This window comes from Monomorium pharaonis, chromosome 10, assembly GCF_013373865.1.
Source record: "Monomorium pharaonis isolate MP-MQ-018 chromosome 10, ASM1337386v2, whole genome shotgun sequence".
Classification (NCBI taxonomy): Eukaryota; Metazoa; Arthropoda; class Insecta; order Hymenoptera; family Formicidae; genus Monomorium; species Monomorium pharaonis.
The window spans coordinates 12,139,174-12,158,368 of NC_050476.1; the positions used below are offsets into that span (position 1 = coordinate 12,139,174).

General features: G+C 29.7%; 1 protein-coding gene across 2 annotated transcripts in view; it reads left to right on the top strand.

Moving 5' to 3' along the window:
* LOC105833730 overlaps positions 1-19,195 on the top strand; it is a 36,777-nt gene that overhangs the window by 4,889 nt on the left and 12,693 nt on the right. For both annotated transcript variants that reach the window (XM_036292933.1, XM_036292932.1), the window contains exons 5-8: positions 1,470-1,567; positions 1,989-2,129; positions 2,217-2,362; positions 13,785-14,195. In XM_036292933.1, the coding sequence (XP_036148826.1) occupies positions 1,470-1,567; positions 1,989-2,129; positions 2,217-2,362; positions 13,785-14,195 (796 nt within the window). The remainder of the gene's footprint in view (positions 1-1,469; positions 1,568-1,988; positions 2,130-2,216; positions 2,363-13,784; positions 14,196-19,195) is intronic.

A 19,195-nucleotide genomic window follows, 5' to 3' on the forward strand; every position in this document is an offset into this window, starting at 1 on the left:
GGAATGCTTTTTGATAAAGAAAGATGTCAATTCTATAAATAACAATAAAAATATAATGATAAACTTTTAACTCTTATTGAGGATGTTATAAAATGATAGATGATATTTTAAAAAAGATGTTCAACTTTTGTTTAAAAGTACATAATTTATTAAACAAACTCGTAATATTAAATTCTGATCAGGATTGATATGTTTAAAACATCAAAACAGATATTTAAAAAAAAGTTTTTAAGGAAAAAATTCAACTTTATTTAAATTAATTGAATTTATATAAAATTTATTAGATTTTATGGGAATAATATTGATTTCTTTATTTTATTTCTATACAGTATTTACTTTATAAATATTAATATTTATAAAATAAATACTAAATAATACTAAATAATACTAATAAATATAAAACTTTTTTTTAAATATCTGCTTTGATGTTTTAAACATATCAATCTTGATCAGAATTAAATAAATATTGTATATGAAATATAAAATAAGTTCTGTATAGAATCTATTTTTTAACACTAAAGTCTTAATAATAACATTCAGAACATATAAAGATATGAATAAAAATTATTTTTTTTATTTAGATTTTAATTTATTTAATTGTTGTTTATTTTTATTTATTTTAATTGTTATAGATTTTTTAGCGATTAAATATATTTTTATATCAAAATATAAAAGTAGTATATTTAAGTATAATGATTTTTTAAAAGTTTATTTTTATTAAAAATCAATCTTAACAATTGTACAAAGCTATTTTTTCCTGCTGAATGCAGCCATTGATTATATAATACTTGTAATCAAAGTATTTCTCTATATCTTTTGAAAATTTTTGCATGGAAATGAAATTAAATTTTGAAATAATTATCTACTAAAATCTTAAAACGTAAAACACAATATGTAATGCAAGGTCTACAATATCAGCAGAAGTAATGGAGTAAGGAGTAAGAGTAACAATTGACCAATTAAAAACCGGGAGTAAATGAAATGCGCAAATCTCATTTTATATTTCTTACTTCTTACTCCTACTCCATTACTCCTGCTGACATTGTAGACCTTGCAATATAAGACTGACATAATTGTATTAAAAAATTTGCAAAGGTTACATTTTAATTTTATATATTATGTATTATATATTTAAAACATGTTTTTTATGTATATTTGTTTAAAATGTGTATAAAACATTAAAAACATTAAGGTAAAGAAAACACAGTTATTGACCTGTATTTCTCGCGTGAATGAGTTTTGTAAATCTGATATTTGGAAAAGGAATGCTCGATTAATATGTTTCTTTGAAAAAAATTGTGAAATCTATGTTTTCTTGATTCTTTTCTTTCTTTCTTTGATATTTCAATTTAAATCAATAATTGATTTACTTTATTTGTCAAGTGACCAATTCAACTTATTAAATACCTCAAAAATTAATATTTAAATGTATTAACTATACCTAATAGCATGTAATATATACTTAATAGGACTACAAATATGAATAGAAATTTAAGAATGAAAGAAGCATGTGTACAAGCGAATATCTACAAGAAAAATGATCATCAACTTAAGACATGTATTACATGTGAGTAGAATGTTAGAAAGCTAACTAAAAATATGTTATTACAATTTCATAATTTTGTGTACATATATCTCAGATAGCACAAAATATTATCATAAATATTTATAAATATTTTACAAATTTATTTTCAAAAAAAATTTTAAAGATTATACAATTATTTTCATAAATCATTTAGAAATGATACAAAAATTATTATCAACAATATATAGAATATATTTTTAAAATGTATTGAAAAATATTTATGAACTTGAAATATTTTTTATATTCTTTGATAATAATGGTATAAATATTTATTTTTAATATTTTCATAAATGTTTATCATAATTTTTTTTATACCTGACAAACTCGGACATAAAAATATGTACAAAATATTTATCATAAATATTTTTCTTTATAAATATTTTGTGCTACCTGGAATTTTTAGATTTTCCTCTTGCAAGAATTTCAGAATTAATATTTGGAGCATCGCTACCAGAGAAATCTATTATTAATATTAAAGTCATGGAAAAAACTGGTAGAAGAAATTTACCCATTTTGCAAGAAGAAGAAACATTTAGAATTTTTGGTAAATACTGTTTAATAAAATTAGTGTGCAGATATGAGATCCACATAATATATGAGGTCCACTAATAGTATACTTTGTATGTTATAGAAAATCCCGAATTAGTAAAACCAATAGTTACTACAATAGATGGAAAAAGATTAACGGCAGAATTTGTTTTGATTGAGATTGCAGCCATTGAAAAAAAAGTTAATACCGAAATAGAATCAGAAAGAAGTATACCAATAATCAACAAAGTATGTAAGAATATTAATATTTAAGTTTATTTGAATATAATTCTACAATTCTACAATATTTATATGAAATTAATCGTAAATATTAGATTTGGTAAGGAATATTAAATAATGAATGATGGCCGCGAAATTATAATTAAATTATAATAAAAAATTAAATACCGATGTTGGGTTGGAAGCTACCTTTGATGACCTTGATCTTAACATTATCAAGGTCATCTTAACCTTTAAATGAGTTTAGCCGTTGCTTGTGTTTTGTTAAAAAGTTATAATCAAGCAAAGTTTCATAAAAGTACTGCATATTTTTAACCATATAATTTAAGTTATATGGAAAAAAATTGTATTTTTAATTAAAACAAAAAACAATTGAAATAAAAGTCTCTGCTTAAAAAAAATCAAATTTTTTTTACAGTAGAGACTTCTTAAAGATTACTATAATTATTTCTTTTGGATCTATAATTATTAAAAGGTCAAATATGTATAAAAATCAAATATATATTTTTGGTTAAAAATATGCACTATTTTTATGAAACTTTGCTTGATTATAACTTTTTATAAAGTTTATACAGAATATATATGCCGAACTAACAAATTCATAACCCTTTTTGGACCAAAATGCCACATTTTTTTTTTAACTTTCAACATTCTATCTTTTGATGTTATCAACTTAATAAAAATTTTAGTAAAAAATAGATGAATTTTAATCGGTTTTAGATTATCTTTAGTGAGATCACCATGAAAAAATCTAAGAAATATCAAATTTGCTAAACTTTGAGTGGCCATATTGAAGTCGCCATATTGAATTTTTGAAAAAATCGCGATGAGGTCTTTTAGAGTAGATACAGTTGACATTTTCTACCATGGTAAAGATGTTTTGGCCACTTGTTTTTGAACTCAAAATATGGGATTTTTGAAAAAAAATTTACGAACAAATTGGCTTAAAAAAATGAGCTGTAACTTTTTAAAGACTTTGTAGGTCAATTTTGACGACGGCATCTGAAAGAGGGAGCTTTTGCGTTCGAAAATAATATTAAAAAAATTTTTACTAGGTCGATTACATCAAAAAATAGAGTGTTGAAAGTTGAGGAGAAATGTGGCATTTTGGTCCAAAAAGGGTTAAGATATTTTAACCTTTTGCAGCACACATTTTTATTGTTCAAAATTTTATGAAAATTTGTATACAGAGGTTTTTTGGGTCGCTTATTACGAATCCGCCATCAGATTTTGACGATTCTTTTTTAAAATGGCGTCTCACTCGATTTAAGGCATTTTTTATCGATTTTTTATGGAAATTAGTATACAGGGGTTTTTCGGAACGCTGATTATGAATCCGCCATCAGATTTCAAAGATTCTTTTTTAAAATGGCGGATCCAATATGGCGGCTCACGATTTTGAGGATTTTTATCGATTTTTTATTGAAATTGGTATGCAGAATTTTGTTGCTGACACAACATTTTTTTGAGTAAAAAACAATCTTGCTATTTTAGATGTTTCTATTTTTTATAAAAGTTAATAAAAATATATATCCAGTAAACAAAAATTATTGCTGCAACGTTATTATAATGTTATTCATTAACATAGTAACGTTTTCAAGTATGTAATTTTTAATATTGTATACAACATTATTGTGAACAAACTTTGGCTTAAATTTGGAGGTTTCGGTAATGTTGAAATAACATTTGCAATGTTGTAAATAATATTGCATTTATATTTTTTTAACATTGCGAAAATGTTAAAATAACATTGTGGAAATGTTGAAATAACATAATTATAATGTAAGAAAAAAAATAAATTTACGTTTCTCAACAAGCACGGTTACCCCAGCAGAGTCACATTTGCTGCTTTCAATTTATTTGAAAGTGAGACTGAGTCACTCAATAATGTGAGTATTTTATACTCAGATAGTGATGTCATTACTCAGTGATTTAAAGAAACATGCAAGTGATTACGCTCATTTTAATGATAAAATTATCTCAATATATAACCTAACTTCTAAAGTGAGTATGCGAGACTCAGTCAGTAAAGCACACGGTCTTGAAATTGCTCAGATTGTAGGAAAAAACTCAGTTGAATCTCACTTGTAAGAATGCAAAAGGAACGTGCAGTTAACTGAGTTTTGATGTAAATAAAAAGTAGCAATTGTTTAACTTTTGCGCTCAGAAAAATGGTTACTTATCCAATTGTGAATTACCGTCGACGTTGCTTTGAAGACCCTACACAACCTATCACTTCGTGATCCATGAACACTTGATGAGTGTTCATGAATATATATTTGTTATAGATTAGTTTAATAAATGTCAGAAAGATGAAACTTGTAGTTAAATAATTTTTTTTCAAATGGGTTTTTTAATCACTATATTCTTTTACTTTTTTAACAAATATATTTATAACTAAATATAAATTTATAATTTACTGATTTTTACATGTGGAATAACTTATATAAACATGTTTTTGCTCTGTTCTTCTGATAATGCTAAAACTATATAATTATAAAATATTAATAGAAAATAATTTGTAATTATTTTTTGAAAATTTTTACAAAAAATAATACTTATATAAAACAATAAAAAATCCTACAAATACTTTTAGTAAATATTTTTAGGTATTTGTAGAAATTTTTTCTGCCAAGGTGTTATTCATAACATTAAATTATAATAACAAAGTTAATATAACATTATTAATTATATAAACGTTGTAACACAAAACATATAACAACACATGATTAATAGGCGATTTTCAACAGACAAAACAGATTCCTAATCCGAAGACAAAGAACCAAGATTATATTTAAAAAAACGCACAGACATAATTATTTCGATCGATATATGCGTATAACACATAAATATAAATATGTACGAGCAAAATATAAAAATTGAATACTTTATATGATAACATAATTCGTATTATAAACATATGAAAAATGTTTTAATTTATATGTTTGTAAAATTATTTAAAAATATTTAGGTATTAAATATTCTAAGAATATATATAAAATTATAACGTTTAATAACATTTAAAACACGTGTACCTCATGTTTTTAGAATAATTTTATAATAATAGGATTACTTAATAATATTATTAAGTAATATTAAAAAAATGTTTATTAGACGTTATGTTCATGACGTTATGTATCATAACGTTTAATAACATTGAAAAAACATTAATAAATGTTTTTAAAATCTTACATATAAGTACCGGGTGTCTATATATCTGTATGTTTGCGACCTACTCCGTCATTTGTGGTCTGATGTTTTTGCAACTGGTCTCAAAATTTTTCAGGGATGTCTGCCATGGACTTGTATTTTTGATGTACAGGTTGTTTAAAAAAAAGGACCTATTTTTCACAAAAGTTACGGCCATTATTTCTGAAACACCCTGCATTTTCACGCGAGTATTTTTTGTCCACATTCGTAAATTTTTTAAAATATGTTGTCCTGTTGCATGTGGATAGGCTTAGAAATGACTATGTAGTTTGCTGTCATACAGACACTTACATTCTTACTTTAATGTATAAGATTTGTAAATTAAATTTTAAAAATTTTGTAAATATTTTTGGAAAATTAATTTTAAAATTTATTGAATTAAACATTGCAAAATTGTGGTACTTATTTAAAAAATTGTTTATTCTGATGGGTATATCGGCACCAGCGTAGAAGCGAAGGGCCAAGGAAGTCCCACGTCTCACACTACCTGGCAGAACGATATTTCAGCCGAGTGTAAGTAAACGCGTTTCCCCTTGCCCTCACAAAAAAAGGAACGTGGGAGACCGCGCAAAGCGCCGGCGAAAAATCTAGTATTTTAATAATATTAAGACAGCGATATTATGTGATGTGGCGCGTCCGACCGCGCTCGTCACAAGGGCGTAAGTCCGACCGAGGGGATCGGTCTGGGGCTACTCCTTGCCGAGCCGAGGGGGAAGCAACCTTATTGTACTTTTTAACTTTTGCGTTACCGTCTTTTCATATTATTTTGTTAAGTTTTATTAAAGACAAGGCGCCGAGTGAGTGCTCAATCCCAAAATTGTATTGAAGACGGAAAAGGAGCAGCCATCGAAGGAGGCTACTGACAGTGGACGGGACACCTCGCAGGGAGTTTTCCAGCGGAGCCGTGCGTCGGGCCCCGCTGCGAGTTGCCGTACCTGAACTACAAAGATACCGACCTCGCAAGGATACAGTGTTACCGAAAGACGATCCTCGAGGTGAATAACGCCGAGGGCACGCCACCGGCTGTAGACCGGGGGAGCGCCTATATCACTGCCAACCGCCCGCCACCAAAATCGGCCAGCCGGACCAGCCGAAGCGGCGGAGCACGAGAGATCTCGCATTCGAAAATCGACACGCTCTGATTCCGGAAAATTCTGAGGGATGAAGCGGCGCTGCGATGGATCGAGAATCCTGCGAGGCGGACGGATTTATCTATTGGGAATCGAAGTGCGCACGCGCCTGCGCGGGGGCTCAAGCCGGCCGGCGTGGGACCGGGCTCGCCGAACAGTTTCTCACTGTTCGGCGAGCCGTGCTTTGTGTATTGACGAGGACCTGCCCTGGTAATTCATCTCGGTGGACCAGTAATTCTGTTGTAAGGCCATCACTTGGCAGCCCTCCAGGAATTGCGTAAGATTCGGTTAAGGCGGTCGACTCTCGTGCGGATCCGGATAAAGAATACTGTTTTTTTCGTGTTACCGGTACTTCGGAATCCGCTACCATTGCTGTTGTTGCTTTTGTGTTTGAGAAATTTGAAATAAAGAGTAAAGTCTCGTTGCCGCACGAGAGATTGGACCGACCGACCTCGAATATTGATTACTTAAGTACATCCCTCTTGAACAAAGCCGGCACCGACAGTCCTCTTTAGTTAATAGTAGAGTTTATTGTTATCGCGAATACTGTTTCCGTAAATTATTGTACTTGGTCGAGCGGAGAGTCTTATCGGCCTCCCGCCTCGTATAATAGATTTTCTGATGTTTCCGCATTTTCTCTGTTCGTAGATTTTTGTTTCCGTTTCAATCGCGTCAATCTGAATTTATCGTGTTCCGCTAACTTGAGTAATGTCAATTATTTCCGCTTGTTACCGAACTCGTTAGTTATTTGAAAAATATATTTTATTAGTGTTATTCATTTAAAATTTATTAAAAATTGTGTACCGATTTTATTTTGCGACCTGCCTCGATCCGAAATCGCCACACTTCCCTCTTATTTAAGTACCACGCCCCTCTACCGCTTCGGGTAAAGAGCTATCGGCATTCGTAATGCTTTCTCTTTGGCTACCGAATTATTGTAAATTATTGTATGGCGCGGAGATCTGCGCTTGGCGCCCAAAAATATAATATTTCGAAGATATCGTTTTTCGCGAGTTACCGATACCGTTGAGAGAGCATTTTCAAGCGATATTGTGGAGATACTGTTTTCGCGAGTTACACTCCCACGATATCGTTGGGAGAGCATTTTCAAGTTCCCTTTTGGAGGTACCGTTTTCGTAAGCTACCGATTTCGTTGAGAAAGTGTTACCAATTAACCTTTATAGGCGTTACCGATTAATTGGTCGTAGCCCCTTCGGACCTGGCGGTTCCCGAAGAAAAGCTACGTCGCAATTATTCAATAATATTTTTTTAATGTTTATTAAACGCTATGTCATAACGTTTAATAACATTTAAGTAACATCTAATAAATGTTTTTTAAATATTTTAGTAATATTATGACAGCAATATTATTAAGTAACATTTTAAAAATATATATGAAACATTAAGTTATAATTTCATCAGTTTAACCAGAAAAATGTGGAATTATCAAAATCTTACAGGACAACAATTATCCATTTGCTTTAAAACAAGCGAAATTTTAGGACCAACAAGAATCATTTTGTGTTAAAAAAACCAAATGGTTCACAGTCCCATATGTTAAAAATATTTCCGAAAAGTTTAGAGAAATTTTCAAAAATACAAATGGAAAATTGACTTTTTTTAAGTGCTAATAGACTTAATAAATACATCAAAGCTCACAAAATCTACCTATTTCAACACAAAAAATGTGGTTTAGAGAATTAATTGTAAAGACTGTGATGCATCCTATGTCGAGCAAACGTAGTGATATTATGAACAATATGTAAATTACAATTACGCATAGTGTGTATTAAATATCATAGAACTTATATCTTACGCAGAACCATGATAAATCACGTCAACTACGTAACAAGTCGGTGAGACGAGTCGACACCTGAAGAGAACCAAAATTAATGGTCGAAACGTAGTGTTATTAATAAATGAATTGCCAGTCAGTCGATTGAAAAAATTTTATTAATTTATTTCTATATACCGCTGGCGACAAAAAGTATCATTTTATATTTGTATATATTTAATTTTTTTTAATGTCAGAAAATGTTTTATATTAAACGAGTGCATGTACTTTTTAATATACATACTAAACTTAAAAAAATTTTTGTAATATTTTATTAAAAAATGGCGGCGGAAGAATTATTACAAGAAAACTTTTTTAAAGGGGCTTTGTGGCTTGCAGGCTAGCGACTTTAATCGTTGACCTATAAACAAAAAAAATTTTTTTAATCTACATTATAATAAATTACTTAGTGAATCACGTAGGGAATTAAAAAAAAATTGTTTTTTGAAACAATAGCAAACATTTAAAGTCAAAATAGTGTTTTTAGATAAAAATTAACGTAAAAAAGCGGTTTATAACAAAAAGTTTTTAACTAATCGAAAAATCCGTACGTGGTACCTCGCGGAATGTTGTTTTAAAGCTACTATTAAAATTTCAAGTAAATTGAACCAAAATTGTAAAAGTTATACTGCAAGCCAATTAAAAAAATAGTTTTGAGAAAAACGCGTTTAAAGTTTCAAAACCGATTTTTTACCTTTTATACATAAACATTTTTAGGTTTCAATTTTTTTACTTTTAGTCCGCGATGCTAGGACCATATAATTGTCTTTCTACGGCGATATCTTCCTCCTCTTTTTGCGAGACGATGTAGAGGACGAGCGCGAGCCTTTTTTGCGGCGTCCGTGAGCGGGCGTGCCTACTGTACGCGCATCTCGTTAACTTCTACACAATAATTGTAGCAATTTTGTCCAATAATGATACCGAGCAGTTCCATAATTTTTATAATGCTGCATAAACTATTATTAAACACACAAACTGCAATATCAGTAGCTATGTCAAGTGTTGACTTGCCGGTTGAAAAATTCTTGGGTGTATATTCCAAACTGTAGCATTGAAGCTTTTATTCTTTTTTTAAACAATTACTAATGCTATCTACAATTACTTGGGCAAGCTCATTATTTGAAAGTAAGTTACTTGTTACTTATGATATATTCAAAGATCTAAGTGTGCGCGACTGTGCTGAGATACGATCAGAACAGCGCTGCGACTGTACGTTCATAAAAACATAAAAATTTTTTAAGCTATAAAACCAATTGAAATTTGTTTTTAAGACATTAGGGCATTATTTAAGCAAAAAAAATTTTCGATTTTTTGGAAATTTTACAGTAGTATAATCTCTTAAAGTTATTAGCTGATCTCCGTTTGTTTTTTGTTAAAAAAACGGCAAAATCAACTAAAAGATTTTCTACGAGTAGTTAACGTGACCATGTGTATATTATTTGTAAAATGGAATGGTTGATTATTTTAATAACTGCTAAGTTGCTTACTAAACTTGACTCATTACGATGACAGCATTGATAACTGTTTTTATTTTAAACAACACACGATTTTTCAGCTTTCCTGTGGTAAGATTAATTATTTTGCTATTTTTATGGTTTAAAAGGGAATGTAACTTGTGCATTATAATTTAAATAATAGGTGAAACTTAGTTCACAACTTTCAATAGACTCTTTCAATTTGTTGGAGCTATAGCCCAATGGTTCTTGCCACAGGACTTATACGAAGATCTTAATATGTATGTACCAACATTTTTATTAAAGGATCGCATACGGCTAAAACCCATAGCCGAAATGTCTATTCTAATGAATAAATTCAAGAATTAAGTATATACACTGCGTACTAATTTTCGCGCCAAAATGCTACTGGCTTTTATTCATTGTTTAGTTTGAGATTTTAAGGATTTCTTCACCATTGATAATATTTAAGTTATAATGTTAAGAAAATTTCTGTAAAATTAACGCTTCAAAAACGTTGATCAACGTTTTCTGGTTACTGGGAGTTTCAATCTCAAAACATTTCTCTACATATGTTTTAAACAATCTTTTCTATTTTTACAAAATACGCGTTTCCAAATAACCTTATTCAACCAATATTTATTTGCTTCTTCTAGATTATTGCATCTAAATTTTATCAACCCAGTAAGCAAGAAACATTGATCAATGTTTTGAAAATGTTAATTTTAGATAAATTTTTTAAACATTGTAAGTTAATGTTTCATAAATATTTTAAAAATATTACTTACAAATATTGCTGTTCTAATTATGTTAAAATATTTTTTAAGCATTTATTAAATGTTTTTTAAATGTTATTAAAAAACATTTGATAAATGTTAAAAAATATTATGTTATATTGTTTGATAAATATTTTTAAAACATTACTTAATAATATTACTATTCTAATATTACAAAAATATTCTAAAAACATGAGGTATGTGTGTTATTAAACATTATAACATAATATTATAAATACTTTTAAAATATTTAATAACATCTAAGTATTTCTAAATAATTTTACAGACGCATAATTAAAATATTTTTTATGTACTTATAATACAAATATGTTATTACATAAATTATTAAATTTTTATATTTTGCTCGTACATATTTATATACGCATATATCAAATGAAGTAATAACAACATTGCGCGTTTTTGTAAATATGATTTCAGTTCTTTGTTTTTGGTCTAGGAATCTGCTTTGTCCGTTGAATATCGTCTACTAACTATGTGTTTGTCATGTCAGTCATGTGCCTTGTGTTGTAAATTATCCTTTATCACCTATAAAACGTATTATTTAATGTTATAGCAATTTATTTAAAACATTATTATTACTTCTGTTTTGTAATTAATGAAAATTGATAATAATAAATTATTAAAACATTTCTAATTATTTATTCGTATCAAAAAATGTGAGTATTTCACGTTACGCCTTATTTTGGTGACATCCAAAAATATCAGAAAATATTAGCTTTTTATACTACACCAAATAAATATAGTTTTAGAACAGAATAAAAAATTTGACCATAGATTTTTAAAGTTCACCTTTTCACTTTTCCATTGACCACCATTTTAATTATTTTATCTGTTTTTCTAATAAATACCAACCATATGGTATCCCGATCAAATGTCTCAATGAGACCTAGGTCTGAAAATAGTTTTTGTGTTGTAGAGCTTGGAAGTCTCGTATTAGCCATTGTTGCATGGTCTCATTGTGAGTCAAGATACAGTCATTCTTAAACTTTCCTGGGAGAAAAATAGATTTGAGGGATAAGTTATTTGGGTTATGGCTGTATCATAATGGAGTGAGGCCCGATTACGCCCGATTAAGCGATTGGACACAGTAGTATTTCCCGATTGGACACAGTCCTGTTTGGACACGGACTCGATTGGACGCAGACCCGATTGGACACAGACTGGATTGGTCACAGACCCGATTGGACACGAACCCGATTGCACACGGACCCGATTGCGTACCAACCCGTTTGCACACGGACCCGATTGCGCATCGATCCGTCTGCACACGGACCCGATTGCACACGGACTCGATTGCACACCGACCCGATTGCGCACCGACCCATTTGCACACGGATCCGATTGCACACGATACGATTCCGCATTGCAGAATAATGCAAAAACAACCTAGATAGCACAGAAAATTTAGCATAAATTTTCATAAATATTTTACGAATTTATTAAAATAAAATATTTTTTTAAAGTTATATAGTCATTTTTCATAAATTATTTAGAAATAATACAACAATTATTAACAATATATAAAACATTTTTAAAATGTACTGAAAAATATTTATGGTATATAAACTCAAAATATTTTTTATATTTTTGGATTATAATAGCATAAATATTTATTTTTAAAATTTTTATAAATATTTATCATAATTTTTTTATATCTGGCAAATTCAAACATAAAAATACGTACAAAATATTTATTATAAGTATTTTTCTTTCTTATACATATTTTATAGTCGCAAACCCATGTGGTGCAGAAAATGCTTTGTGCACACACACACACACACACACACACACACACGGGGGGGAGGGGGGGTGCTAGGGGGTTTGCTCCCCCGCACTCACCCCGTCCAAGTCGCTAACCCATGTACTATCTGCAATGCAGAATCATATCATGTGCAATCGGATCCGTGTGCAATCGGGTCCGTATGCAATCGAGACTGTGTCCAATTGAGTCCGTGTCCAATCAGGTCCGTGTGCAAACGGGTTGTGTGCAATTGGGTCGGTGCGCAATCGGGTCCGTGTGCAAACGGGTCGGTGCGCAATCGGGTCCGTATGCAATCGGATCCGTGTCCAATCGGGTCTGTGTCCAACCGAGTCTGTGTCCAATCAGGACTGTGTCCAATCGGGAAATACTACTGTGTCCAATCGCTCATGTGCGCAATCGGGACAGTCCCATCATAATGAGATCATGCAACAATGGCTAATACAAGACTTCCGAGCTGTATAACTAAAAAATTATTGCTTTTTAGACCTAGGTGCCGTTAAGACTTCATCTGAAGGTCAAACAGTACAACATACTAAAATTTCAGACAATTTGGCTGGAAACCAAAATTCATGGTTGGTGGGGGAGGGGGGTCCCTTTGATTTGTGACAGGGTCATCAAAGTAGTTTAATTGTTTTTGCACTGTTTACCTTTATTGTTGTTGTTCTTTTATTTTATTCTCAGTGTCACTTGTGCTGCTTAACTGTTAAAATATTTCACTCATTATGTTTAATTTTTAATTTTTTGATGCAACACTTTTTTACATGATGTGAGTAAGTCTGTGAGATTAATTTATTTTTTCATTTTATTTTATTTGTTTATTTAATTTTTGTTTTTTTTATTTCTCTTTCTTGGTTAATTTCTTTCTCAAGATCTCCTTTTTTGGTAATTGTCCGTTTCAGTGTAATAATATGAATTTGCGGGCAGTACATAGACTTATGGAGTTACAGTTCTTTCCAGCGTGTTAATAATTAAATTATTTTGTGATGTATTTTACTTGAAAAGGACCTAAACGAGACATCTAAAATATTTTTATATAAATATAAATTAATTTTTATTGATTTTTACATATAAGGAATAAAATATTGAAAATAACTTTCGTTATTCGTTTGAATAAGAAGAAAATGATTAGAAAGTATAATAGTATTTAATACAATATAATACAATAGTTTTTTCTCACCTGTTGCCAAACACCACGCGCGCGTGTGTATATGTATGTATGTGTGTTTATTTATTATTTGTTTTAGCTAATCTTGGCAACAAGAGAATTAATATTGAATATTATAACAGTTTTGGAAAGAATTTTTCAAGCTATGAAAAATGACGATATTCGGGATATGAACGACTTATATTTACTTTCTACAGTTTATAAAGATCATAGTATATGCACCAAGTCTGAATGCGAAGCAGATTCATGGCATGAGGACGAACGTGGTATTGAAGCTAGAAGATTACTCGGTATACTTTCACACATTAGTATTGAATCGTCATATTTAAGTAATTATCTAGCAGGAAAGTCACAATTGCTGACACGCAGTGACGAAAGTTATAATCATTATGTGCAACAAATGACAAGTTATAATACATGGCCGAAAAAGAATCAAGAATTTGAAATGCTTCAGATTATCCTAGAATGCATCACTTTAATAGAACATGTTGTAGGTATATACTATTTTATTCTTTAAAAGGGTATTTTCGCTTTTATCCTTTTTAAACTTAGTACATTAATTCTTTAATATTTGAATAGTTTAAATTAAAGAAAAAAGATTGTTAGCAATTAATTACAAGTATGATGTGTGAAAAAAATATCACTTAGCTCATTATTACTAAGATTTAAAAAATATAGAAATTATTTAAAATAAATTATTTAAAAATTTTTTTACATATAGTTTTGAATTTTCTACAATTAATTAAAAAATAGATTTTTATTAAAATAGATTTTTATTATTTTTATTTTATTAAAATGATACAATTTTTGAAAAAAATTGATTTTTCTTATTTTTTAAATATTTTTGTATAAAAAAATCGAAAAATTATAATTTTTATTTGATTACACTGTCTAACAAAATTTTCTTTTTATAACACGAATGCGAATAGTTATTTTTGACGTATTTTTGTCTGCTGAACACGAATTTGTTGTCAAAATTTAGCTTTCATGTCACAATTTTTAAAAAAATGACATCAAAGAGCAAAAATGATTTTGATGATTTCAAGACGTTATAATAAAGCACTAAATTTTTTAAACAAATTTTGTTAATATCCTTCAAAAATATCAAGTTTTAGTTTTAAAATGCACTTTGGTTTGTTTCGATATAATTTTTCGGTTTTAAAATATAATAATTTGATTTACAGCTTTTTCATACATGAAAAATACGTGCAAGTCATCTTATTCTATCTTAATATTGCATTATGTGGAAAGTAAGTGCTTTCTTACTTATGTAATATAATAAGTTATATAAATTAAAAAATAATATGAAATGATAAAATATAATATGACAGAAAAATTATAAAGAAACAACCGCACTTGGCATTACCCGAGATCAACGACGTGATTTGATCTCATGTGCATGTATGTGTATTTATGTGTAGTGTAGTGTTGGGTGCGTGTATGCGTGCGTACGTGTGCGTATATGTATGTTTCACATTTGTGCTGCACAAAACTTTAGATATCTCGGCAATGAAAAATCATGGAAACGAACTAAAGTGCATTCTAAAGCCAAAAGTTGATATTTTTAAAGAATATTAACAAAATTTGTTAAAAGAATTTAGTGCCAGTATTATAACGTCTTGAAAACGATTGAAATCGTTATTTTTTGGTTCTTTGACGCTATTTTTTTCAAAATTGTGACGTGATAGCCAGATTTTGACAACGGATTCATGTTCAGCAGGTTCAGCAAGCAAAAATACGTCAAAAATGAGTACTCGTATTCGTGTTACAAAAATAGTGTTGGGCAGTGTTATTTGTAGTTTAAACAAAAAAAAGTATAAATAATCTATTTGCAAAAAATTTCGAGTTACTTAGATTAAAACTTGATTTTCATAAAATCAATTTCGAAAAATCTTGCTCCATGGAAAACACGTTTCCTTTAAATGTCGTGAAAAATATTGTTGTGCCTCTCGATACAATCAATAGTTATTTAGGATTTGATCTCGCCTTAAGGGTTAGGACCCAAAGAAAAATAGATGGCGGTTAAATTCACTCACGCTTGACCGGAAGTGAACGTTTTTTTAAATAATTGCTATGTGTAATCGTTTGTATTCCGTATGAAGAGATTTGAAGTGCAATTAACAAGGTTTTGTGAGTTATTTGTTTATTTGTAATTAATTATTTTTTCACCCGACACTTACAAGAGAACGGACAGAACTGTCTCTCACCGATTTTAATGAGCTTTGGATATGTTGTAGAACATAAAAAAATCCTCATTCCCATCTATTTTTTTCAACATTTTCAGCATTTTCAATATTTTCAACATTAAAAGCCGAATCCATCTATATATATAATAATACTAGTTTTTTCGCCCGCACTTTGCGCGGGCTCAAAAGCTCTTCACGTACACACATATACAAGTACTGCGTCTGTTTGTCCACGGACTCTAAAACACGCATAAAATACAAAGTGTTTATGACATAATTGCAGTAACTTTGTTAAAAAATTCTTTTTTGAAACAACTTGTATTTTGAAATACCGCTTTATACATCGTCGAAATGTTTTTCTTTTTTTTTAACATCAGTTACTCTCTATCATTCTAGTTAAATCCTCTGAATCCTTATTTTTAATTTATTTCAAAATAACATGCAATATATGAAATTATCATCTTATATTTAAACTGTTTTCTTCATTTATTCACGTATTTATAACTTATTTTATTTTTCAAGTAATTGTCACAGAATACGATTGAATAAATTTCCTTTGAAGATTTAAATTTTCAATTCTAATCACCATTAAGTCGCGCTTGTGTATGTATGCACAATTAGTTGTTTTTGAATCTTTTATACTATATATAGAAATGTAAGCCTAATCATTTCTATGTCCATCCATTTGCTTTTGGTATTCAAATTTTACATTTTTTGATCAAAAATACACGCCCGTGTGAGTAGTTCGCGGAAATACAAACTAACAGAGACATGCGTACGTATAATACAAAATCATTAGTGGTGCGTGCCGTTTATATCAGTACATCATGCCGTACTCAAGTGTGATCTTGTTCTATACATGTTTTTACTAAACTTTTCATAATAAAGATCATGTTACGTAACCCCCTCTATAATAAAAATCCGATTCAATGGATCCATATACAGGTTGTTTCATTTAAGGACCTACATTTCTTAAAGTTACGCAAATAATTTATGAAACACTGTATATGGAAAATCCAAACTCATGGAAACCATTCTCGATTATTTTGAATAAAATGAGACCATTTGTGTATCGTATAATACACAGTTATTTGTGGTGCCGTTTACATCAGGTGCCGAACTCAAGCGTGATCTTATCCAATACATGTTTTTACAAAACTTTTCATAATGAAGATCATGTTATAAAACTTCCTCTATAATAAAAATCCGATTCAATGTATCCATATACAGGTTGTTTCATTTAAGGATCTACATTTCTTAAAGTTACGCCATTTATTTATGAAACACCCTCCTGTATATGAAAAATCCAAACTCATGGCTGCCATCCTCAAAAAATTTGGAATAAAATGAGACCATTTGCAAGTGGTTCGGGTCACAAATGACGGTGTAATTCGCGGTTATACAGATAAACGCATATCCGTTACTAATCTATATAAAGAAAATTTTGGAAAAACCCTGTTTATGTAAAAACAAACCCTTAATTTTAATTTGGAAGAAATTTAAAACAAAATGAGATCAATTGCATGAGACTCGGATATTAAATGACGAAAATTATTGCGGACATACAGACATACAGACAACTGAACTTACATATATACATTTTTGAAAAATCCTGTATATGTAAATAACACCTTTTTACATTGATTATTTATTTATTCATTTCCACATACAGGTTGTTTTATAAATGTTTGGCGTAACTTTAAGAAATGTAAGTTCTTAAATAAACACCTTGTATAAGGAAAATTCAATCTCATGGCAGCCTTACTCGTTAAATTTGGAATAAAGTGAGACCATTTGCAAGAGATTCGGGCTACAAATGAGGATGTTGTTCGCGGTTATGCCGACGCTTATCCGTTACTAATCAATATATAGATAATTTTTGAAAAACTGTATTTCGACAAACCAAACCCATAGCAGCAATCCTCGTATTTGGAATAAAATAAGATCTTTTGCATTAGAATCGGGCCACAAATGACGGAGTAATTCGCGGGCATACAGATTTTAATCATTTATACGTACATTTTGGCCTATTATTTTTGAAACACTGTTTTTGAAAATTTTGAGTAGCCATCCCCGGAAAAAAGCTAAATTTTGACAGTTGCAAAAGGATTTCAGAAACACCCTGTATTTTCGTGCGAGTTTTAGGGTCCGCGGACAAACAGACGCGGTACTTATATATGTATGTGTGTGTGTGTGTGAAGTAAAAGTGTTGAGCCCGCGCGAAGTGTGGGCGAAAAAGCTAGTTAGGACATAAAAACGGATTAATCTTAATTACATAATACCCAACGTTTTACACGATATAAAGCATAAATGAATGTATATAACAAAAGTAGCATATATATACGTATGTGCGTACATTTTTATTGTTACAAATGCGAATATAGATTAATATAAGGCAAAATATCTTTTTAATATTTAAAACTGCAAATACAATATAACAAACTATATAATATCAAGAGAAAGGTATAAAATATAAACTGCAATAACTATTTGCATAATTATATTATTTACATTATATGCACATAGCACACTCTGATAATAAAGATAATATAATTTATATAATTTAATTTAATGAGTTTGAAAATACATTTATATAGATGTATATATACATTTTGCACACGACATAGGCGAATAAGTTTAATATCAGTGTTGATAGACGAACTGGTTGTTCTCGCGCAGGCGCATCACATGAGGCTTTAGTAAAACATACATTAGTAATAGGAGATCTTTGGTCCCCATACAATTTTTTTGCAAATTTATATAAAAACGTTAACACATTTTATATATTTAACACGCACACATATATTTGCATATCGTTTGCATGTATATTTGTGTATATATATTTAACATAAATTAAAGAATTAAAAATAATTTGCATTTGATAACAAAAATCATCTGAACGAAAAAAGTAAATTTATGGAATAAAACATATTTAAATTGAAATAAAATATTTTATTTGGCGGAACTCATACAGAATACCGACATTTGTCACAAGGCTAAGAGAAAACCGCCAAAAAATCTTACCAGTATTCGTAAAATAAAATGCGATATTTATAAGTTATTTTATTTAATACGAGAAAATATGCGTGCGTGTTTAATATATAAAATGTGTTAACGTTTTTATAAATTTGCGAAAAAAATTGTATGGAGACCAAAGATCTTCTTCCTATTATTAATGGATAATTTATTGAAGCCTTACGTGACGCGCCTGCGCGAGAACAACCGATCCATCTATCAACACTGATGCTAAATTTATTTGCCCGTGTCGTGTGCAAAATGTATTGCATATATACATCCGTATAAA